The 25,585-nt window shown below is 39.8% G+C and overlaps 1 protein-coding gene across 1 annotated transcript; it reads left to right on the top strand.

Annotated features, from left to right (window-relative positions):
- The first annotated feature begins 379 nt into the window (after nucleotides 1-379).
- LOC144523372 (guanine nucleotide-binding protein subunit beta-4) lies at nucleotides 380-24,752 on the top strand. Its single transcript, XM_078258889.1, has 11 exons — nucleotides 380-483; nucleotides 6,001-6,085; nucleotides 11,618-11,854; nucleotides 12,117-12,155; nucleotides 13,022-13,128; nucleotides 16,512-16,575; nucleotides 17,042-17,204; nucleotides 17,926-17,992; nucleotides 18,467-18,668; nucleotides 19,679-19,895; nucleotides 20,379-24,752. The coding sequence occupies exons 3-11, from the start codon at nucleotides 11,798-11,800 to the stop codon at nucleotides 20,483-20,485; spliced, it is 1,023 nt and encodes a 340-aa protein (XP_078115015.1). The 5' UTR covers nucleotides 380-483; nucleotides 6,001-6,085; nucleotides 11,618-11,797; the 3' UTR covers nucleotides 20,486-24,752.
- Nucleotides 24,753-25,585: the final 833 nt, after the last annotated feature.

Raw genomic sequence — 25,585 nt, 5'->3', positions numbered from 1 at the left:
ATGCTCCCCTTTCTCCCGAATCAATTAATCTTCCTCAATATCAAAGATTCTTCTAGCAAATGAATCCTACATGCAGAGCAGTGTCCCCCTTTTTTTTTTTTTTTTTTTTTAAAGGTAACTAAACTTCACTGTACTATGAACTGTAGAAGTTTTTGATAAGATCAAAATGACATAATGAGTAATGAACCTGTCCTGGAACTCAGCATTACAACATGTTTTCCAGAAACAGAGGATTTCTGTAACTCTGTCACTTTAATAGAAATACTACTCCATCTCACATCCTCCATGCCACCCATATGCTCACCCTCCCACTCAGCAGCTCTCTACCTCATTCTCCCTCTCTCTCTGCATTTACTGCTGCTCCTAGCAGCATCTACACTCACAGCTGAAAGGAAGAACTGAAACGACAGCGCTCTGTACGACTCACAATCAATGCCATTTAGGACATATGCAGAAAACTTCCTCTGCTACTCATCTGCAAAGGTAGAAAAGCTTTAATTATTTGACTACATTTTGAGGTTTTGGTGTGCATTAGTGTGCATATTGTCTGGTGTTTCCTCTTGATTCATTCATCTAAGATTCACTGCCCCAGCAAAATAGCTGCTAGGGAAAATCTGAAATTAAAATAACTGTATATTTGGTCAAATGTCCATGTAAAGAATACATTCCTACAGTTTGGAAATATATTTGTATTCTAACAAAACATCAAAAGAAGATCTGAAATCTGCTCTCGGCGCATCATATCAGTTAAAACAGAGATGGGTGTGGAGCCCAAACTAACAGTCAAGCCACCCCTGCTGAACTATGGTAAGAGAGGAAACACTGGTGACTGGGGTATTTTGGTTGTGAGCTTGTCAAACCAATCTGTAGCTCTGGCATCAAAGGTTCTGCTTGCTTTTCAGGCAACTGGGAGGTAAAACATTATCTCATGTTCTGAATCCAAATGTCAAGTCAATATTATTGTGGGCTCATGGTAATAAATTAATGATCATCTGGTATCATAACGTTGCAGCTATAACGGGAGGCATTTGAATAGTGTGCCATTAGCACATCAGGGTTGTTCCTCACTTCCTTTATTTTTCCCATACATGCCTTGTGTGATTCACTTCTTTGGAAACTCGAAGCATGTTAGTTCATGCTTTATGTTGCTTGTTGCACCCTCTATTTACAGAAGTATCTGGGATTCCCCTGGACTGAAACACTCTCACTTCTTCTCTTTGCACATTTCCTCTGCAGCTTCTCCCTGAAACAAAAAGCTATACACTTCTGGCCTACTCATTCTGGTTTTAATTAACTCTTTTATGTACATTTTTCACATGTAACAGGTGCTTTTGTATTTGTAGCAATTTATAATACAAAATGACAGGAAACATTTCTGATGTTGCATCTTTAGAACATTTTCAGGAACAGGATAGTCTTTTTTAATATTAGATATTGCATTTACCTTTTCCACATACTATATATACACACATTAATATTATATATAACATGCATGTCAATAAGAAATATATTCTTATTTATGAAAGCAGCCCAGGATATTTTTACTCTCAAAAGATTCTGACCTGTGATTGAATGTTAACACTTATTGTTCAATCTGTTATATATGTTTTTGTGCGGATTCTAGTGCATGAGCACATTAAGACCATTCCGTCTTAGTGGGCAATAATCTATTTTTTTCTATTTTCTGAGTGAGACAAACCAGTATAGACATGATATGAACATCTAAAGTTCTAGCATATTGATATTAAACTATTGCTGTGATATTATGATTGTAATTTTGTTCACATTTCCCACCTCTACCCCAAAATGGACATCATGTCAATTCTCTATCGCATACATGCTTCTGTTCTGCTGTATTCATTTGAATAGCAACAGTGCTTTGCCATCAGAAAGCCTGACTCTACAATCTGTGTCCTGATAGTGTGACTCCAACACAACATGAGAGGCATTATCACAGAAAGGATGAGGGCTCTTCACCAAGCTGCCGGCGTGACAGTCTCTCATGGGCCAACAACAGCACTGAGATTAGACAAGAACCTGACACAGAGGCCGAGTAAACTACTAGTAACGCACTGGACTTACACACGATCTGAAGTGATCTCTTCTGAAAAGCTACACGTGAATGTCACTGTGGATCCTTGTTGCGTGACCAACTAAGGATCTGCTGGGGATGGTTATAGCTGATGTGCCAGATCTCTTTCTTTAGTTTAGATGCAGTGCAGGTAGCCATACATTATGATTTACAGTAGAGAAAGGTTTTGCTTTTTGGAGACTAGCATAACATCTGAAGTGTGTTCACATCTAGCCAATCTGGGGAAGATAAAAAAAAAAGCAATGTGTTCTTTAAAGATATAGTTTATCAGCGTGTTTAACTAAAAATGGATAATTTCCATTGTGCCAGTCAAGCTTTACTTGCTGACTGGCACCAAGCCGTGCCAGTCAGCAAGTTAAATCCTGAAACTGTCAACATCTATTTTCCTCATCAGAGAGAGAGAGAGAGAGAGAGAGAGAGAGAGAGAGAGATGGAGTGGTGGTGGCGAGCCCAGCAAGGCACGCATATTTTAAGTCACTTTGCACTCTTCAAGAGAGCCCTTTTTTCAATAATCCATTATGCATAGCAGCTCTGGCTCTCCCTGGTATTTCTCCTACCTTCTTGACGTCAGTTGCCATTTGTGAGGGTTACCCTGGCAACGGACAGCCTCCCCGGGAGATGTCTGGTGGATAAGAAGGCCCTATTAAAGCCTTTTAAGGTTCTACTGTCGCTACACCTTTTAATTGCCTCTGATACAGTGGAAGTATTACATGGGGGTCGTTGGGCGTGTTGCCACATGTGGCCAAAAAATGGGAACGCAGATAAAAATAGACATTGAGAAGCTGCTTCAGACTGACATCCCATTATCTCCACTTGATTTGATCACCCACGTATTGGGCTCATTTTTGAGCAGTCCTGTGAAACTGAATTGATGTGATAGATCTATTTTTGGCCACGTTTTGCTCTACTCTTCCGTTACACAAAGGACACGTGTACGAACAATTTTAACAATGTGACATTGTAGCGTTAAGATAGTAATTAAAGAACAGATAAAGCACTCCGCCTGTTGTGATGCCTCTGAACAATATGCGGATGTAATTATGAGATAACATGAAAAGATCATACATCAACCAAGTCAGTCATGTAAGACATTTGACCCTAAATCCCCTCTGGCATGCAAACTTGTAAGTGCACATTATTGATTATTATAGTAGATTTTGCATGTATGCAAAACATCCAGACTGCAGAAACATCAGATGCAAACAGTAGAATAAAAATGCTGTCTCCAAATGCCAACCTGTGGTTAGTTTTGAGCCTTCTTTACACAGTACTGAGGGAATACATAAACCCTAAAACCTCCCTCACATTCAAATTATTTCATTCAGCTGCCTGACTGCTGCTGTACTTTACTGCGCAACCCATGCTGAATTTGCATTGATGCAAAAACGTCTTATTCGTGGGCAACAATACAGTTATAGATACTGTACACGATACCTGTTCCAGGCTCCAGGAGGGCTATTTATAGCCTCACCAACATGTGTGTCTTTCCTTTTTTTCCACACACCAGGCTATTGATGTGCTATTTTTACAGTGTCAATGTGCACCCTCCCTCTCCTTTTGGTTGCCAAGCAATGGGCCAAGGGACCTGATTGGCCAAGGATGTGCTTTTGGACACCTTGACTCGGTTTCTCAGCTGGCTAATGAATTCAGTATTTTCACTCACTAGAGGCAGAGAGCAGAGAAGGTTGACTCCTTCTTAGTTTTTTTTCTGTCCTTGTGAATCAATCTGTGGTCCAAAAAAGCTACAAAATGTTATGGTAATAATATAATATAATAATAATGTTTTAATGAAACATAATGTACAGTATGAGTAGAGTTCAATTGTGTTTGCATGATTTATATCTTCCATTGAGTATTCATTAATACATTTGTTGAGCAACTTCAGATGTTACACGCCAGACCCGGGCTGACCCAAGATTGTGTCATCTTTAAAACAAGTTAAGGCAAAAACCTGTTTGTGTATCATCGTTCATCATGCTATATACATTTAACAAGAACAGGAAAACTCGCTCAGATGTCATGATTATTGTGAGGATGAAAGGACTATTTTGTCTCTGATATAGGGGAAGATTTGTGGTTATGATTTGGTATGTACATCACACTTCGCTAAATTGTATGTGAGGATATTCTGCCAAATGCAGTGAATTGTAAGCTAGTATGAAGGAATTGATAAAGTATTTCTCGTTTTGAGAACAACTGTCCAGAAACACGAGTAAAACAAACTGTATATTGCTGTATTTAATAATGTATTATATTTTATTAATTACATTTTGGTGGCAACACTAATGACAAACCAACGACAACATGTTTCTGCTATCATGCAAATCCTAATCCTCCTAATGTATTTAGGGGGAAATTGGTCTGACACACCTAAACTACTGCTGTGTGTGTGAATTCAATTAGACTTAATCTGACCCCATGCCACTCCGAAAGGAAACCAAGGGCTGGGCAACTTTCATCTTTCCTCCATTGATTGTGGCTCGTGCAGAGATATGGAAAAGCCTATCCTACTGCTCGCTTTCATTGGCCCCATTAAAAATGCATCCTGTCCTAATGGAGAGAGATCCTTTTCAATGAGCCCACTGCAGGCCAACCGTGGTGTGCTGGGGTTAGACTTGGCACAGCTGCCTCCATATTTTTTCTGTGCATTTTAGGGCCACCACTAACAATTATTTTTTTTTATTTATATAATGAAAATAGTGAAAATGCCCTTCACAATTTCACAGAGTCCAAGGTGACGTCTTTAAATGACTGTCTAAAGCCCAAACATAATTTACAATTAGGCCTACATAAAACAGAGAAAAGCAGGATAATCCTCATATTTGAGAAGCTGGAATCAGAACATGTTTGTCATTTTTGTTTGATAAATGAATGAAACTATCAATTGTCAAAATTGTTGCTGATTCATTTTCTGTCAATTGACTAATAGTTTAACCATCCAAAGGATATGGCTACATGCAGACTTAGCCTACTATATCTTTTGCTAATTACAGTCTCATATAGGCTGACAGTTATCTTTGAATAGCTGCAATATTACCACCTTAGATTTTTTTATCTATTGCTGCACCTATATAACCTACTGTAGCTTGACTGAAGTATGTTGTACTTTGATATGCAAAATAAACAGAAAAAGAAAACGTAACTTTATAATAGTGCTCACAGGTCACAAAGAAAAGTCACAATAGGTAATTGATAACATTCACACATTAAACTAAAGAATATTGTACTCTCCTCACCTCCAACTTTAACATATACAGCAGATTTACGACTGTCCTGGTTTTATATATTGGCATTTGACCAAATCATAAAGTGGATTTTTTTGGAACCAAAAGGTGTCTTTGCAAACCTGAGGTGATGTCCATCTGAATCACTACTACTACTACTACTACTACTACTACTACTACTACTACTACTAATACTACTACCACCCTATACTACTACTACCACCCTATACTACTACTACCACCCTATGCTGCTACTACCACAGGCTTTATAGGTCTAAAATTTGTTTCCTGTATCCCATTCGGTTCCTTTTTGTTGAGTGGGCTGACGGACGGTACCATTTTATCCGTAGGTTACACAACCTATTTAAGACATTTTCCCAAGCTAAGAGAAATGTTATTACCGATGGTTTTGGAGTGCTGATTTAAATATAATACGAGTTAATTAGGGACTGGTATTGTATAACGTGTTATATTGGTTAGAAATTAAAAATGATCGATCTATTCACCACCGTGCACCCCTCAGCGTAGGTTGTTGCCATGTTCCCACTTTCATGGGTGTGGTGATTAGCTTGCTTGGTGAAAATTTTAGTCTAATCCGACCAGAGTCGCGCTCCCTTTTGCACCCTTTAAACCGATTAAATTGTCTCAAAATTAACACGTCTGCCTTTGCGATTTCTTTCACAGCTGGGACCATGGTTGTCGTGTGAAAACGGATCGGTGTGACTCTGATTGGAAGGACGGACAGAGCCAAAAAAAAAGCCCATTTCAGGTAAGGACGTGTAACGTTAACGTTAGTCTTGTCTTGATATGTTGGAGGCTTTTAGGCTATTTCCTGCTTTGCCCACGGCGGGTGTAGTTTGTTTTATGTTGAGAGATGCAAAAATGCCCGTGAGCTTGAACTGTTGTCTGTGCTGTGAGCAGCAGTGTAGCTCTTGACACCCAGGCTACTATTGCTTCAATGCTTTTTTTTTCTTCTTCCTCTTAACAGTTAAGCAAAGCTGGAAATTCACTGCAATGCAAACGCGGCCTTTACAGGCTGTCAAACGACTCTCACGCGGAACTATAGGGGCAAAACCTTTCACTAGTGGGCACATATTCATCTGTTCGCATTTCGTACATATGAGCTTTCTCATTTGTGGTTGCACGACACCCTGCGTAGCTTTTCCTTTTCTTTTCCATTAAATATACATGCCAGTCCGCCTTCATCCGAGCGGCAACTGGTAGCGTGACGTTGCGCGAGGCTCATGCAATTTGTTGCTTGTATGAGAAATGTATCACGACTCCGATAACTTCGTAAAGACGGTTAATAGCCTACATGTTAATTTCACCTAACGTTACAGTCCATCTACATATGATGTAGCTGAGATAGCTTCCTGTCTTGGCTGTTGACTGTCAGCATAATAAATCAGGCCAGGTGGGTTGTTGTTGATTTCTGATATACAGTATGAAGTTAGTTTTGAATCATGCATGTCATCAATCTGAAGATTATTTGCGGCTGGTTAGTACATAGGCTACCTATGGTAGTTTTTGGCATAGTGCTTTCCCACAATGGCCTGTTTAATTAAAATCAAAGGTGGATAGCATGGTGATTGACTTAAAATATATCATGGTAAATATAAATGAAGTGGGTGTGATGAGCAAGCAGATACCATACACTGTCGATTTAGAATAGTCAAATAGTTATGTCATTTAACTGTAATACAGACTTTAAAGCCAGGTAAAGCTCAACCATTAATCGATTCATTGATCAACAGAAAATTAATTGATACGATTTATTTACATTTTTATAATTGCTTAATCGTCAATTATCAAGCTCAAATAACCCAAACTGTGGTTTCAGCCTCTCAAATGTGAGTATTTGTCACTTTTCGCAGTCTTTTATCATTGTAAATGAAATAGGCTACATGGGCAAAACGAGCAGTGTGAAGACATCACTTTAGGTTTTGTGAAAGTGTGACAAGCATATTTCACTATTTTCTGTTTTTTAGACTAAATCAGTAGTCCATTAAAAGAAAAACAAATATTCAGATGAATTGATAATGAAAACAATAGTTAAATGGAGTCCTACAGAAAAGAAGAGCCAACACTAAAAACATGTAACAGTAACCTGGAAAATGAAAGATATACCGTCCTCACAATAATAAAACTGTGTGGGTGGCTCATAGGGACGGGGATGCAATAATTAGTATATCAATATAATAATTTATGGACTTTTATTTGAATTGTATCGCGACGATATGATCATGGATCGTAAAATTCTGTTCTCAAAATCAATGATTCTAAATAAATTGTAACTGAAAACCTCAATTGAGTTCCTATAGTTTTTGTTTTACATGTATTGAGAGCCAAAAAGTGGAACACAGCTTATTGCGTTAAACATGAACTGAATATTTCATGTGACTTTGCATACGTTTGCCACATGTTGATATTATACACAGATTCAACCATACCACCCAGCCCTAATGTACTGCATCTTCAAGCTATACATATTCCTATTTGTACACCTGTATGTTACCAAACCTATACCACACCTCCAAGAAACTAACCTGGGGTAACAACAAAATAACAGCCGGCAGTTTTTATAATGGACCCGTAATACACAAGCAGGAGACCTCAAACTTTCCCGTAAAAGGGTCATGGTTTACTGCAGATTATGGATGTCACTTAGGGCCTGTTTGGACAAAACAGTTTCTGTCTAATTGGGTTCTTGTAGTTTCGATTAGGAATGATGTGTGACGACATGATGTGTAATTCTGTAGCTGTCTGGTGTAGGTGGGGTGAAAACCTATGATTAAAAGTAGGTCATATACTGTAGTCATTACACATGGATTTCACTGTGTTCCTGTCACTTCTGTGTAATAATAAGCAAAATCAATGAGCATGTATAAGCTGACGAGGAGAAAGACATGTAGCCTCTCACTGGAATCTCACCAGGGCATCCTCCATTCTCCAGATGTTTGGAATAGTCAGTGGTTTACCTGAACAAGTTTAAATCTGGTGGAGCTGGCCTGTTGCATCCAGTTTTCACTTTCACACACCAAGCTGTAATGCATTTCCTGCCAATCCTGTACAGACACTCATGTCTCCTGAAATTGTCTCTCAGATAGGAACTGTGACGGTGAGATCAGCCGTAGGTGTAGGGTTATTTTTTTTTGTCAAATATTTAACAAAATCAAAACTTGATCATCTAATGAATATCTGAGCATATTCAGTATCCTCCAGAGGTATGTTTCATAAATTAAAATGCATTAAGTGATGAAGTACTGAATAAAAGTTGCTCTTAGTTTAAGAAAAGGAAAAAGGAAGGAGCTAAATATTGGTTGGACTTGAACCTTTAGGTTGTACATGTAAAACAAATTAAACACATCGTAACATTTAAGAACAGACTAAGTCTAAACCACATTTTCAAGTCAATTTTCAAGTGTTGTAAGGGATCAAAATGTCTGAATATGTACAAAAAATGCATACATTTTTTTGAAATGTTCTGTTCATTGTAACTAATTCAAAGGCTTACAATTTTGCATTGGAAAAACTTGTGTCCAATGTGATTTTGATTATGATAAATATTTAAAATCTTACTGGAAACACTGGTATTAATGGCTCACAGTGGACTATCGCAATAATTTGATTAGACCTGGCTGTTCATAATGTTAATTCCTTAACTTCCTGACCATTTCATGTTGTTGGGCCCCTGTGGCTCTGGGTGCAGCTGCATTGCCTGCACCTCCTGCTGCTCTATTCACCAGTCTTTGTTCATGAGCGTTATGATTCCAATCTTCTCCGGTTTTGACAAAGTGAAACTCTTATGGACTTAAAGCCTTTACTGTCCTTTGGTTATACGTTTCCTGCTGAACATGAACTATCGCTGAGTCAGCAGGGGCACACACTAAAGCGACAGTGTCCCCTGTAACAAATATGTTGTGACCAAGCTTCATTATGAGAACCAGAGACTATAGTGACTTGTGACTGACAATAACCTTACTATGGAGAAGTTAAGGAGATCTCTCTGTGTCTCTTTTTCTCCCCAAGTAGTATGAAATTGAAAGGTTGCATGCAAATGTGATAATTTTTACCGTTTTTTTTTTTTTTTTAATGCAATTATATTAACAGCAGCTCATAACATATTGTCAGCTGAACCAGATGTAAAAACAATGATTACATGTATATACAATTTCTCAAAGTTCTGGCATTTTGTTTACAAAAGGACTTTTATGATCACTCAATTACCAAAATAGTTCCAATTAATTAATAGTTGATTAATTTGGTGTCAGTTGACTAATTGACTAATAATTTCAGCTCTGCTTAAAGCTGCATACCTTTTTAACTAACGTTACATGCTGCCAAGTGTAGTGTTAACTAGCGTCATGTGCAGTGATGCTTCTGTTGCCTCCAAGTTTGTCTCGGAGCACCAGAGAACAGCACAGGCATTTAAGTGGCACTGAAATGAGGCACCTCTGCCAAGCAGCACTATCTACTGTAGCTGGCAGCCTTATTCTACACAATAGGCAGCGCCAACACACAGCTCTGCCTTTGTCACCCCTGATCCTGTGCCATGCTCTGGGCCTGCATTGGCCTGGCTGATTAGCTGCATGACTCCAGTCACACATCTGGAGAAAAGACTCACTGCTCACTGAGTTTTACAACTATAAATTGTTACATTTAAACTTAATTTAGTCCTTTAGTAGGCTTTTGATAGGCATTTATCAGTATGACATGTTTTGGCAGTTATGTGGTTAGTTATTACAGCAGTAATGAGTGGACTGTTTTGGTTTCTATATTACTAATATTTATTATCCACGTGAACGAGATAATTTATGAGGCACTCCTGCAAATCACTGCCATTGCATGCCTAAAATCAGAGCTGTCAGTTTTATTTAAACGGATGGCAATGCACCCCAACACATCATGTTTTTCAGCGTCATCTTCTGACATAACTGCGTTATTTTCTACCTCATCTCTCTTGTGTGCTCCGTTGCCTTTCACGACACAAGCCTAAGGCTGAACACATTGATTAAAAATATTTAGCCAAGTGTAGAAGGTCATAACGGGTGTTTTGGTAGTCTACAAGGTGCTTTGTGTGACGTGGCAAATTTCAGAGGCATACAGTATAATGGATCATAGCAGTCATAGAGCAGCACCACATCACAGGTGAGCTGACGCTGAGAGCCTCTCTTTAGAGGGGGTTGCGTCAGCGGGAGGCGGCAGTGACGTCACTCCCGGGCAGCTGAAAGTATTGCAAGTCCTGCTGCCCCTGATGCCTCATTACTGTCAAAGAACTCCTTGGCTAAGACAAGAGTCCTCGATAAGCAGTCCAAAGCATCCTCTCTTGTGTTTGCAGAGCAGAGGCACAATGGCCAAAACCAAGTGAACCGAGAATCAAAGAGTAGCTTTTCACACATTCAGAGTATCTTAAAAGGCAATCGTAGCAGCATGGACATCAAACCATTGTCTTACGTACTTAATAGCTATTTGTAAAATGATGGGTTTTTCTTTCTTGGTAAATAAAAAAGTAACTGGGCCCCAATGGTTTTAAAGCCTCTGCAAAAATGAAGATAAAGCACAAACAACCTCCTTTTTACATAAACATGATTTCTCTGTGGAGAGGAAGGGTTGGACTTGGTGTAATTGTTGAATTATAGAAAATGGAACTGAAAATTTTATCTCTGAGGTTAGACTTCTGGACAGCCTGGAAAATGAGGTGTGTGTGTGTGTGTGGGGGGGGGGGGTTCGCAGTCCAAACATTTCTGAGGAGTGTCTAAGTGCTTTGTGACCCACATTCAGGCTCCCCAAGGTAAAGGAAGTGGAAACACACACACACACACACACACACACACACACACGTTTGTGCACGTTTTAAACAGATCTGACATACCTAACCTAGACACACGTTTAAATAAATGCTCACATAATGTAGCTACATACACCCATAGATGAATATATGCACACATGTTCTCTTTTGGATATAATGTCTAATAAACCATCCTAATCTGCTCACAATACACACACACGTACTTTCGGGGCTCTTCGGGTGGGGAGATCAAACAGCGAAATGCAACAATACAAAAGGCTGATTAAGTCGTCAGGAAAGGTCAGAGCCTGGCTCAGATGGCCTTTTGAACCAGACTGGGGGTGTTTGAAGAGGCAGGCCACCCTCCAGGCCTCCACCCAACCCCACCCTTTGCAGCATCATTCTTTGGTCTGAACCCATACAGGATACCTATATTTGTCTGATGGAAGTCTTCCCATTCTTCACTCTCCTTCTGCCTGTTGAACACATAGTATTTCTGTCTTTGTCTTGCAGGTGTCAGCTGGTAAAGCGTGTCTGGGTGTGAGTGTGTGTGAGTGTGTGAGTGTGTGTGAGTGTGTGTGTGTGAGTGTGTGAGTGTGTGTGAGTGTGTGAGTGTGTGTGTGTGTGTGTGTGTTTTCCCAGCCCAGTCAGTATTTGGAGCGGAGTGTGGCCTGAACACATCACAGAGAGACAATGAGCGAGCTGGAACAGTTGCGGCAGGAAGCCGAGCAGCTACGCAATCAGATCCGGGTACAGCAACATTTTGTGTGCATGTGATCTATAAATGTCAAGTTGTTTGATTATTCTGTGATCACTGAGATTTTCACTTTCTGTAAATAGCAATAATGTACAGCACATGTTTGGACACTTATTTAACGTAGGTTTTTAGTCTTTTGTTTCATTATTTGTTTGTCCGTGCAGTAATCTTGTGCGTTACATGTAGCTGTGCAGTGACTAAATAAGCTATAATTTGTCGCTGGTCAGCATGATTGAGGTTTTTGTTGTGTTGCAGGATGCCAGGAAAGCCTGCAGTGACTCCACTCTGTCACAGGTAAGACTTTTTTTCTACATTTCAAAATTTCAAAATTGTGTAAATAATTAGCGGTGTATTTTCCTGTGCAGTTGTACACATTTTCATGGTCACAATTTATCATATTTTGCAAAAGAAGGGAATGTTCAAGACATTAAAAGTTACGTTTTGGACGTATTATTATTATTATTATTATATGTAGTCTATAAATCAGGGATCCATACACTGTGCAAGAACAGGCCGACATTATAATTCAATTTGCAGCAATTCCTGAACGTCTGAGACATTTTTTTGCTTATTCTCTGCCAGTCGTCATGATACGGTGTAACAACTGCCAGTGTCATTCATACACTGATCAGCATTCACGAGGTGCTTTGCATTGACTATTTATGGTTAAAAATGGGCGTGTACAGGGCGGGATAAGGGGCTGATCCACGTACGCACGCTTGTAGGTAATCTGTGATTTATAAAGCGAACATTGCTTACAGGTGTGCGTACACACGGTTTTATAAATCTGACTCTTTTTTTTTTTCGGCGTACGCCATTTTGGGCTTTTGGGCGTACGTACACTTATAGTAAGGATCCTACGCACAGTTTTATAAATGAGACCCCTGGTCAGAAGCTAGATAAGACAATCTCACTTTTGAATACCTTCGAAAGTTGCAACACAAATCTACGCACTGCCTTCAGTGTAAGTCAGTAGCTAATCAAGGTCAAAATAGACATTAGAAATTCCCCAGCCTGTTAGTATTTACAAACATAAGTTGTCACTGATTCCATATAAATACTCCAGACATTATACACCAATATAAGGGTGTGTGTGTGTGTGTGTGTGTGTGTGTATGTGTGTATGTGTCTCCGTCCCTGTCCCTCCTGTGTTTTGGCAGATCACAGCTGGTCTGGACTCAGTGGGCCGGATACAGATGCGGACGCGACGCACTCTCAGGGGCCACCTGGCCAAGATCTATGCAATGCACTGGGGAAGCGACTCCAGGTAGTGTAGTTATTCTACACACAACACAATTATGAGCCAAGACCAGGAAAGGAAATGTACCTTTTTATACCACTGGGGTTTTTTGTCTTCCTGGTCGGATTTCTGTTTTTATTGTGGGTTTTTTGTGGGCGGCTTTATCTGTAAAAAACAAACAATCTGTACTTTTAAGATGATATCTAACTCTCCCCCCCCCCCCATTTCTGGAAAGTTTTGTTAGGCCTTATAGATGACAAAATGCAGTTGTACACCCTCAGTCCATCGTCAACTTGTTTTAAATGTTGTTCAGCATAATATATAATTTTTGATGCAGTGGTTGATGTAGGTTTGTTGTTTCTTCTGCTGGTTATATGGTGTCATTTTCAGCTGCTTTAGGTTGCTTGCTTGGTTGTTTCCATTCAAAAGATTATTTTAATCACTGAACACACTGAACCAAAATAATATTACATAATAGTTCATTTTAGCTGATTTTATTAGAATTGTACGACCTTTGAAGCCTGTGTTAATTTCGGTCTGCGCTAAGACTGTTGAGTTTCTAGACTGCCAGTGACAGTATGGTGACTGTTAACACTACAGCTATAACTGTCAAGATCTACAGTAGGGCTGCACGACATGAGTCTAATTTACGATAATGTTGTTGAATATCGCGATAACGATATTACTTGCGATAAATTAATGGATATTAAAGTACTCAGTTCTGCATTTCTGCTGCTTTCAGTATGAAATACAACATATTGCTTGTTGAATATAGAACAAATGAAAGGAAATAATTTCCAACATTCTTCAAACAGTGAATTGAATGTAAAAGGCACCACTAAAAAAGAATGACATTACATTTTAAAGTGCAGTTTTCTGATATTTTCTTGTGTCTTTCGCGATGTGTCACAGCTTTTCGCAATGCGTTTGCGATTGTATGCATTGCGCCAGTTGATATTGCGAAAAAATGATTCCCTAATCTACAGTATGTTAGGGATGGGCAATAAAGTGCAGCCAAGAGCTGAAAGTTTGCAAGTTTCCATTTCAGGCAAACATGGACACACCTTTAGTGGGAATTTTACAATAAAATCACCAGTCTGGCATCGGCTCAATCTTGGTCTTGGAAAGTTGACTTAACTGATTCAATTCTTACATAATTAGTACTTCCTAAGTAATACCACCAACTTGACAGTCGATATCTAGGCTATGCAATGTAGCATAAAATTGAAACCAAATTTCAACTCTCACTGCAAATATACACAGGTACAATTACCTTAGAATGTAGGAATTTTCAATTGTTATTAATATTTCTGTGTATAATATGTCTGTGTCACTATTTATCTTTCTTTCTGTCCACCTGTCTCCCAATGCAATGCACTGGGGCAGTGACGGCAGTCCCAGGTGTGGGGCTATACTACTATCAGTACTACTACCACTACTACCACTACTACTTATTATTCTACTAATATGACTAATACCACCATAATTGACTGTCACTACTGCCACCTCTGCTACTACTGTACATTTGTCTGAGTGCTAGCACTGTTTTACGCCCTCACTATGAGCACAGTAATGATATTAGTTGGGCACCGAGAGACAGGCAGCCACCACAGCTTATTTAATATTTCCTTAAAGATGCAGTTTGTAAGATTTAAACCTTTTTTTTTAGATTTTAAAAGTTTTTCAAATGTGATGATTCACAATTTATCAGTGAGTCCAGATTGGACTGCACAACCTACAAACTGCTTTTTTAAATGGAATTCCTGCAATTATGCAATTTTATTTTCCCTACAGTATGCATGCAGTGCACTGGCTTTATCCATACAAAATTAACTGGAAGACGGTGTAGCAAAAAAGTAGTTCTGTTTCTCTGGTCAAATTTGTAGATTTGACCTGTTCTGCAAACTGTTCTTTTTAAGCAAATTAGTTTCAGTAAAACCTACTGCAACTGATGATGCATAGGCTGTTTAAACGTGATAATTCTGTTATGTGTGTGTGTGTGTGTGTGTGTGCGCCTAGCACCTTCTGGGTGACCCTGCAGGAGGCCAGTGTTTATTTTGTATACAGCCACTGACATTTAAGCGTGATGGCTCTCCACTTGATTGTAGCATAGCACCGTCAAACCACTTCCTGTCCTTGGAGAGAGGGAAACGCCCAGTTAGGAAGGGAGGTAGGGGTTCCAGCTGTTTCTGCATCTGCACCACCTATAAGTCTCACTCTATACTGACTGTTTCTATTTCATCATCTTCTCTGCATTCCCTTTTTGGCTGTCCCTTCTTGCTGCCCCACCACTGACTGTAAATATTAATGGACAAAGCATCCGGTTTGGCAAAGTGCTGCAAATGCGGAAGTGCCTTAAACCTGCATTTTATCTGAATTCCAGCAGGGGGCGACACTTGCGGTTTCAAAAGAAGGTCGGTTTCTGTAGAAGTCAATGAAAAAGTGACCCACTTCTCACTTGATTTATTACCTCAGTAAACCTTTTCACAACGAGTTTATATTCTCAATCGCTAGTTTTAGATCTTCTGCAATACAGAATGATGTTCATTTTTTTAATTATGGTCTCGTTGATTTTATAATCGACGATAAAGCAGGGGGTGTTTTAGGGCGTGGCTATGATGTGATTGACAGTTTGCGGCCTGTCAATCATGACAGAGGTTTAGCAAAGCTTATCCGTGAACTTAAAACCTAGCGAAGCTAAATCTTACCTTGAATTATGTAGGCTAGCTTTCAGCAGCAGTTGCATCCAGATTGCCAGTGATAGTGTGTAAAGTAACGTAGAGTGTAAGCAGCGTTGCCAACTCTCAGCTGACGTCACAGTCAGATACCGCCCAACAGTCTATGGCTCCTCCCTCACTCCTCCCTCTCGTCTAAAATCGTCACTTCCGCAACCAAGATGGCTGCGCCCCTAACGTCAAACTCGACGACTCATGGCAGATCTCCACAAACCAATGGGTGACGTCCCACGTGCTCTGTCCATTTAATGTTAACCGTCTATGTGCCCCACCCCAGCTTCTTTCTAGTGCTTTCTCAACCCTTCAGGCTTCCACCTCCCACCCGACAGTAGGGACTTTTACATAACTGGGGTAATGAATATTACATGGCGTGGGACATTAAAAGAGACTTCCCTGGATGAGGAGACTTCCACCAGGAGGGGGAAGAAGAGGGGAAGAAGGAGGGAAATGGGGACTGGCAGAGAAGAGTAGGGAGCTCACGCTGAATGCTTTTTGACAGAGCACCTTAGACTTATTCAGACAGTGTAGCACAGTACTCTGTTAGGTGGCTGCTGGCTCTCATTGCTTTTAATAATCCAGGTTGCATGTATTTTAGATAGTGTTTTTTTCCCCCCCAAGATTATGTGTTTTATGTGTGACCAGTGTGTGATGCTGCTGTTCTTAACATGTTTCTAGGTTACTGGTCAGTGCCTCGCAAGATGGAAAGCTAATCATCTGGGACAGCTACACAACAAATAAGGTGAGATTATTCAAAATCAATAATAGAATGCATAATATGTACAAATACAGTTGCATTAAATTCCATCCGAGTTACAGTACATTTAGAAGTTTTCTGCCATCAGCAATGTGCTGCTCTCGTCAGACTTCGCTGACTCTCGTCTGGTTAGACAAGCTGATATCAACTGTCCAGATGTTCCTTTTAGAGTACAGACTGTCATTTATGCACTGGCTCTCTTAAACACAATACTGTTGTAAATATGTTGGGAACTGCGACAGGCCACCATCCAAATGACCCAATTATCTCTCCTTATTGAGAAGCAAATTTTTTATAATGAAGTAGTGAAGTAAAGAGGAAGTGGCAGAATTTTGTCAGCTGATGACTTAATTGTATCACACAGCATTTTGGATTGAAGCACATAAATTGACCTTAAAGCTGAACATTACTTCCTTTTTATTGTATTTAATAATAATCTCCTGGTCCTCAGATGCATGCCATCCCGCTGCGCTCTTCCTGGGTGATGACCTGCGCCTACGCCCCCTCTGGGAACTATGTGGCCTGCGGTGGCCTGGACAACATCTGCTCCATATACAGCCTGAAGACCCGTGAGGGCAACGTGCGTGTCACCCGAGAGCTACCCGGACACACAGGTAGGCCAGTCAAAAAATAATACTAATAAAATGAGCCGTTTCCTGACTCAACAGAACCAGTAACTCTGAGCATATTTCTTATTTCTATTATGTTAACTAACTTTTAACTGTTACTTATTTATCATATCCCAACCTGAAGGCAGCACTCCAGCATACCTGATTTGTTCAATACCTGTGACACACATACTGTATATTTCCTTACTGTAGTTTTAGATTTTAGATATGTATAGACTGGCTGGTTCAATGAGTCAAACAATGCTGTTGTTATTTTCCACTGGATGTCACGTTTTCACGGGCTTATTTACAGTATGTCTCCTGGCACACACATCCCCTTGAAGTGTTAATTTAACCTTAGCTAGATCAGTACTTACAGTACATTTAATTAGTTGTTTTCTACTACATGGCTACAGTGCTGGATGAACATGCCCATTTCGCAACTTTTAAAAAAATTTCAAATCACAGGATGTGGATGAAGGGTGGGCTCAGCTACCTAAGCACAATCTATACGAGTGGGAAGGGCCACAGGTTACAGAAAAAAGATCTCACCCCTGGTTAAAACTTACGTAGACAACATTGTGAAGAAGGATTAGCATAGCAGTCAAAATTCAGTTGTGGTAGGCCACCATGTGAGTAGTTCAAGAGTAAAGTGCCTTGCCCAGGTGTACTGACAAGGCAGGGCAGAGCTCTCCGTGTCTGATGTTGAACCTCTGTTTACCTCCAGGTTACTTGTCCTGCTGTCGTTTCTTGGATGACAACCAGATACTGACCAGCTCTGGAGACACCACCTGGTGAGCAACCACCCTCTGCTCCTATCTGCACAGTTTAAATAATTTAAAGCTCTTTACGTTATAGAAATATTCCGGTCTCCATGGTACGCAGTAGATTGTAGATGCTCCACCACATTATATAAAGATGTCAAAAAGTTTCTCCCCAATATCCATCCTCTTATTCTCCCTATCTTACCCTCATGTTGCTGTTGTGGAATGCCCTTTTGTGTGGATTTTACAAAAACACTAGTCTAGTACGTGAAAGTAGATACCCACGGCAGACTCTGTCAGTCATACAGGGTTATAATTCTACAAAGGTGTATAAAGATGCATATGGAAAAAAGCCCTTCAATAACGGCACTAAAATTGTAATAATTCACATAAATCATAAAATTCAGTTAATATAGGAGCTAGTATGTCTTAGATAATGTGTTATTATTACAGCATTTATTGTCTCGGGACAATCATACCTAAACGCTACCTCCTTTCTTGCAGTGCATTGTGGGACATAGAGACAGGCCAGCAGGCCACCGCCTTCACCGGCCACACAGGGGATGTGATGAGTTTGTCTCTAAGCCCGGACTACAAGACCTTTGTGTCAGGAGCCTGTGATGCCACCTCCAAGCTGTGGGACATCCGTGATGGCATGTGCAGGCAATCCTTCACTGGCCACGTGTCCGATATCAACGCCGTCACCGTGAGTACTGAAACCTCACACACACACACACAGTCTCTCTCTCGCTCGCTCGCTCGCATTTACCCAGATTACTTTACTCCGATCATTTACATCAGCTTGTAGCGATCGCAGCCTTTGATAAAACAGCTCCTGCGCCACAGACGCACTGCCAGACAGCCTAGAGGCCGGTCGCTTGTTTATTGGACAGAATATCCGCAACACCAAATTTATAACGTCAGGGTTAGTTTGAAACGGACCAAACAAGGTAGGTGTGAAAGCAACCTACGTCATCTGTTTTAACCACGCTTACAGGCTTAGGTTATTCCCTGGAGCCGACATCTGAGTTAAACACGAGAAGAAAATCAAAGAGTAACTAGGCAAGAGGCGTCACTAAGTGTAGTTTTCCTTGTCCAGCGGGGAACTTGAGACTGTTTTTGTAAACAAAAAAATGGTGTGATCTGGAGTCATCGGGACATCTTTCATATATTTTTCCTTTGCAAAGTATAAAGTTAGAATTTTGGGCGCCCGGATAGCTCAGGTGGTAGAGCGGGCGCCCATATTTAGAGGTTTACTCCTTGACGTAGCGGGCCTGGGTTCGACTCCGACCTGCGGCCCTTTGCTGCATGCGATTCCCCCTCTCTCTCTCCCCTTTCTCGTCTTCAGCTGTCCTATCAAAATAAAGGCCCGAAAATGCCCAAAGACTAATCTTAAAAAAAAAAGTTAGAATTAAAATGTTATCTCATTTTATTAGCCACTAATAAAATACTACTATGTTGGGTGGATGCAGCAATATCTTGGAAAAGTTAAATTACCCACAAACAAATTATCTTTTGTGTTTTGTTTCGTTGCTCTAACATGCCAGACTTTAATTGCTGTATGAACTTTTTATTGTGGTAAAAACAAGAAAACAAGGAGCCTCTTTAAAGAAAACCTCTCCCCAAAGGCGCCAGCCCTCTGCCTAAAAAAACACGTATGATGATTTAACAACACTTGCCTGACCTCTGCTTGATTTTTTTTCTTTGCTCTTGCAGTTTTTCCCCAACGGGAATGCCTTTGGCACAGGCTCAGATGATGCCACCTGCAGGCTGTTTGACCTGCGTGCCGACCAGGAGCTGATGATGTACAGCCACGACAACATCATCTGCGGCATCACCTCTGTGTCTTTCTCCAAGAGTGGCCGGCTGCTCCTGGCCGGCTATGATGACTTCAACTGCAATGTCTGGGATACGCTGAAAGGCGAGCGTGCAGGTAAATGGCGTCTGAAGTCTTAATGTAATTTTTATTTATTTTTTCAATTGTAGATGACCGATGATCCGACTGTCTTGTTTTCTTGTACAGTGACCAGCAAATGCTGCAAATTCTGACACTTTAGGAAGTGAAATTTTTGGCATTTGTGCCTGAAAAATGATTATATTAATAAAGAATTATCAAAATAGTTGGCAGTAATTTTTCTGTAAATCGATTACTCAACCAATGAATTCACCTCTAATATCAGGCATAAGTTTCATCCTAAAAAAAGATATTAACAGACAAATGAGTAGCAAGTTGAAATTGAATCGAGTACTAGTGTGAACACGGACTGTTTAACTGCTTATGTTACAAAGCTGAAGACTTTACAGTCATTTCTAAGTAATTAATTGATGTTATGTTTGAAAGGCTTTTGACTTTGGGTTGTGTAGTAGTAGTAGTGATCAACCTTTTTGAATCTGGTTTATTTTCTTTGACCTCCAGGTGTGCTAGCGGGCCACGACAACAGAGTGAGCTGCTTAGGGGTGACAGAAGACGGCATGGCTGTGGCCACCGGCTCCTGGGACAGTTTCCTCCGGATCTGGAACTAATCTCAATCTCTGCCCGCCAACTTCCTCCTTCGCAACCCCACCCCACATATCCCAACTCATCTGCTGGGCTGGACCTGAGGGGTGCTCGCTGTGTCAGCCGAAATCCTCTCAACTCACCCCCAGTTCTCCTCTCTGCTGGCGACCTGCCCCCCTGTGAGAAAGTACCAACTCTTTCTACCTTTTCAAGTGACGTTTTTTTTTTTTTCACCCAGCTATTGCACAGAAACAAAAATAACCTTTCAGTAGAGTTGTCCCAATCAAAAATAAAAAAGAGATGAGTAATGAAAAACTGAAGGAAAAAAAATAGAAGATTTCGCCCTTATACCAATTCTCTTTTAGATAAAGAACATCTGTTACCGTGACTAACAACAAACAAGATGAGCGTCAGTGTGTAATATGTAAATGTATATAAAAAGACAGTATATATGTATAGCATTATGTGTGTATATATGCATCATATATGCATATATAATGTGTATGTATATATTTTTGTAGTTTATTTCCCACACTTGAGTTATTTTTATGATTTGGGGGTTTTTATGTTTTATTTCAACTGTACATATTCACATTACAACATACAACATGATGCCAGAAACACTTATTGTATCCTGTATGAGTACCAGATGTAGTGTCAGACAATTTAGACACCGCAACGTATCATAGTTTAACCGAAAAAGTCTCCTTTCATTCACTCATTCATCCAGCAACAAAAGAGGATTTAGCAAGTAAACAAAATAATTAGCAAAAATATAATTTGTCCCAAATAAACTCGCGTTCCTCATTTGTATGTGTATTATAATTACAAGCAGTGGGCCTCATGCATCCTGTTTCTACAAATTCATGTGAATGATGACAGTTAAATTTTTTTTTTTACCAACACAGCGCCTGGCATTCCTCACCAGTCTTTTCATGTGGAAGGAAACGCCACAATGCGAAACACCAACAAGTGGTGTTTTGGGGATTTTAGTCTGGATTCAGCTTCAGCTCCAAAGTAGAAACCGGTGAATTTTAGGCTTGAGATAGATCATTTTATCTAACTGGAGACCCTGCCTTGGCCTCTACTCACATGGATTGTGGTTTCAAATCACTGGATGCTGAATCCACATCTGAAGACCACATCCATTCCATGCAAATCAACAGCTGTGTGGTAGGATTGACAACCCCAAAATAGTCCTAAATAGAGGTTTTGCATCATAATATCGTATGTGGCCTATAGAATCTACGCTTTTCCTAAGAGTTGATACGAGCATCTCAAGTTGCCCGTACAAATGACACTGATGGAGAAAAGGCATCGCAAAGAGAGACTTGTTCTCCCCAAGCAGAAGCCGTTGGTGGTGCTGAGGCCTGTATGGACACATGGTAGAGAGCTCAGTCGTTATGTGGCGATATTTAAAGGACCATAAAGGACAGCAGTGACTCTGTCTGCGGCCTCTGAGGACTAGAGGAAAGATGCAGAGAAAGGAAAAAGGAAAGTTTGTATGTCATTTTAATCTTTTTTTTTTTTTTTTTTTTTTTTTTAAGCAAAGGATCAACAGATCTTTTTGTCATCAAGGTATGAACTGAGTGACTGCATGGAATTAAAATCATGTTAGCCACTCCTAAATAACACCAGTGCCACCACAAGCCTGTAAATAAGTTTTTTCTTTTAAGGGTTTAACATTTTTATTTCCTCACCAAAAACATGTATCGAACTGAATATTGCTTGTGAAGAAAGTACACTTGGTAGACAGAAATGTACACTTAGTAGAAAGCTAGACATGCACTCACAAACTGTAGTACAAATGTAAACCATTGAGCACATGTGACTTATTTACCCATAGAAGTGCTATCTCTGATTTTGAGTATTTTCTCATCAAACATCTTCTATTATTTTGGTTCCAATAAAGGCTTAATAAAATAAAATACACATAATGTATGTGAGTTGGACCTATCCATCAGCTGTCTAAGGTGCCTATCTCTGAATATAAACATTTGACCCACCTGGGCTGGATAAAGGAGGGTTTGTGCTCCTGTGAGATGTGGCATTATTGTGTCTCCATTCTGCCTTACGATACCATTCATAATAGAAGGTAATACTAGCATCGACTACAGTAATGTTTTCCTCTTACTATTCCTTTTTAGACACTGATCAGTAAGAGAGATTGCTAATTATTTCTTTTCCCAATAGAAGCACATTCTGATACTAGTGAACACTAAAAAGCATGCTTACAGAAAACCACTGCGACCACATGCAGCTCCATACTGCTGCTTAAAACAAGTGTTTTACATCACTTTTTATACAGTTCTACTTTCTACTACTACCGTACAGTTTGTAGTATTTATTTAGGTTCAATCAGCTATCAATGAAACCCCTCTTTGGCATACCGTGATTCTAGTGACTTTTTTTTGTTTTGAAGTGTTTTAGCTGCTTCTACCTGGCTTTGCATTAATTAATTCATTTTGAGAGAATGTTAAAGATTAGTTATAGTTTTTAGCCTGAGAATATCTTTGCGGTGTGTAGGATGTGATATGTATTGCATATCAGTGTTGAGGGGTGTGTGTGTGTGGGGGGGGATTTGCTGATGTATGTGGATAACGTATAGATTTAAGTGTTACTTTCTCATTTGTGCCAATGTTATCCACAGACCCTGAGCTGTGAACTGAAAACTAGTCAATGTGACAAAAAAACAAAACATGTTTGCTCACTACTCAAGTGCCAGCCTTCTCCATATCCATCAATTCAAGTCACATCAGTATCTGATTTTATACCCAACCACTTATATCTGAAGATGGGGGGGGTTGTCCCAAAGTCAGTGGACATCAGACGCTTATGTGTTCCCAGATTAAGATGAGAAAATGTATTTAAAGGGATAGGTTGATATTTTTTGGGAAATGTTTGCTTTCTGGCGTTTAAAAATTAGGCAACAACCAGCAGCCTGTTAGCTTAGCACAAAGAAAGAAAACCGGGGGAAACGGCTAGCCTAGCTCTGTCTGAAACTCACTAGTTAACATGTTATATCTTATTTGTTAAACAAAAACCCGACAATTCACCAAACTATTGTTTTGGCTGATAGCAGTAACTTTGTTGAATCTCCGCAGCTTGCCTAGCAACTGGCCAGGCACATACCTACACCGTTGAACTTCAGTTTTTGTACATATTAAAAAAATGAGATGTGTTAATTAGTCAGTGTTGATAGATGATGATAGGCAGACATCGTTACTGCTGGACAGAGCCAGGCTAGCCGTTTCTCTTGTTTCCAGTCATTATGCTAAGCTAGCCAGCAGTTAGCTATAGCCTTTTAAGTTATTTGGTAACAGACAGACATGAAAGTGGTATCTTTCCTAACTCTCCTCAAGAGTATTCCCCAAAATGTCAAACTATTCCAATAAACCCACCCTGTTCTTTCATGACATTATGAGCTGTGAAAAATAAAAATACACCAAAGCCCTTAACAGCTGAAAAAGGGGATTGTGTGTATTACTGACAGTGATATTCAGCAGCAGCCATTTCCTCGCTCTGTGTGTAATTCAGCAGTATTAGCAGCTGAACCTGGAATAGTAACACTTCTACATGCCTGTGCAGTTCACACATTAATCCAAAAGGTGCTGGACTTCATTTAATTTCACAATATTGTATTCTCATCCAGTTTGTTCTCTTAACTATACAACCAATATGGATCTGTCAAATCAGCTTTTTTTTCATTTACAGTATTGCCCGACATTGTTACCAAACTACCAAGATCTGTGACTTCTTTGAATCGTTGGACTGCTATGTACGTTTTTTGGCGATCAACGTGAGTTGCGATTGGTCAGTCACCCACAGTGCCAACGTCTAACTTCATAGAGCAGATGTGAAAATGTGTTACTGCTGCACCATGTTTGGCCGTATTTCTGCATTTGCACAACCCTCAATTTAATATCTGGATATGAGAAATTGAAAGTTTCTGATTCAATGACAACCCACCACTTGAATTGATTATGTCACACGATCACCACCACAGCACCATCACAAAATAATGCACTGCCCTTTGACTCTACAACCTACTGTTCTGATATTTTGTTTTGATTTTATTTATTGTTTTATGTTTTAAGCCAGTAAAAACCAGGGACTTGGTGCCATGATAATTCTCTTACAGTGCTTTTTGTGTGGAATTATAATCACTTGTTATGGAATAATTTTTATAGTCTTTTTTCACACCAGACCTTTTTTTTGTATTTGTACAGTGGCTTGGTGATACTGATATGTTGCCATGAGTTATTGTAACCAATAAAAAGCTTCTAACCAAGAGTACAAACCCTGACTGATTTCCTTTATTACAGAAATGTAGACTGTATACAAATGTATAAAAATCTATATGACATAGAAAGGGACATAGATTTAAGTAATTCAAAAGCAAACATTTGGTGTTTGTTTTTGTCTAACCGGGGCGATTCTAGGATCAGACCTTTAGGGGGGCTCAGCCCGTAATGAGAATGTGACATGGATATATAGCTAGGGCATGCAAAAGTGTTAACCCCCTGCCCCCCCAAATCAGTAATTTCATTAGCCGATCATCTCTGAGCTAGCTACTGAACAACTGAACAATGTCAGCTAACGTTTTTTAACACTATGATGGTACTAAATCGGACATTTTATAAATCACTGTAATAAAGACCAATTTGACACAATGTTCTAACATTCTGCAATTTAGGTGCTTACGTTTCAATTTGGAATTAACCTGCGACAAGAAATTACCGACTTCTTCTCTGGGGACTACCGACGTTAAACTTCACAACCGCACTCCTGCTCTCCATCTGACAGATCAGATAGAGACTCAGCCAAAGGCGGGAGTCTGGCACAACCACCTCCGATTGGCCAAAATTACGTTTCTGTTAATCCCTTCCTTGACGGGGTTACAGGTGCATAGCATTGGCGACAGACACACAGGATATTAAACCTGTTTCAAGCCCTTTTAACCTGTAATTGTTTGTCCTCTGTCACTAACAGACACTCATTAACAGGCACGTTTGCAAACTAACTTGAAGCACAAACATTGATTAAAAAAAAAAAAAAAAGTTAAAATCGCCAATGGGTCTAACAAACGAGTGCATTTAACCTGTCATCAACCTTACATCTATGTT

The sequence above is a fragment of the Sander vitreus genome, chromosome 9 (genome assembly GCF_031162955.1).
Source record: "Sander vitreus isolate 19-12246 chromosome 9, sanVit1, whole genome shotgun sequence".
Lineage (NCBI taxonomy): Eukaryota > Metazoa > Chordata > Actinopteri > Perciformes > Percidae > Sander > Sander vitreus.
The sequence above is the reverse complement of the archived record's forward strand: the minus strand, read 5'-3'. Positions and strand labels throughout refer to the sequence as shown.

Bases quoted from the DNA above. Each gene is read 5' to 3' on its own strand.
- LOC144523372 (XM_078258889.1), top strand. From the start codon at position 11,798: ATGAGCGAGCTGGAACAGTTGCGGCAGGAAGCCGAGCAGCTACGCAAT. The intron at 13,129-16,511 runs GTAGTGTAGTTA...ACATGTTTCTAG, and splicing joins CACTGGGGAAGCGACTCCAG to GTTACTGGTCAGTGCCTCGC. The intron at 18,669-19,678 runs GTGAGTACTGAA...TTGCTCTTGCAG, and splicing joins CCGATATCAACGCCGTCACC to TTTTTCCCCAACGGGAATGC.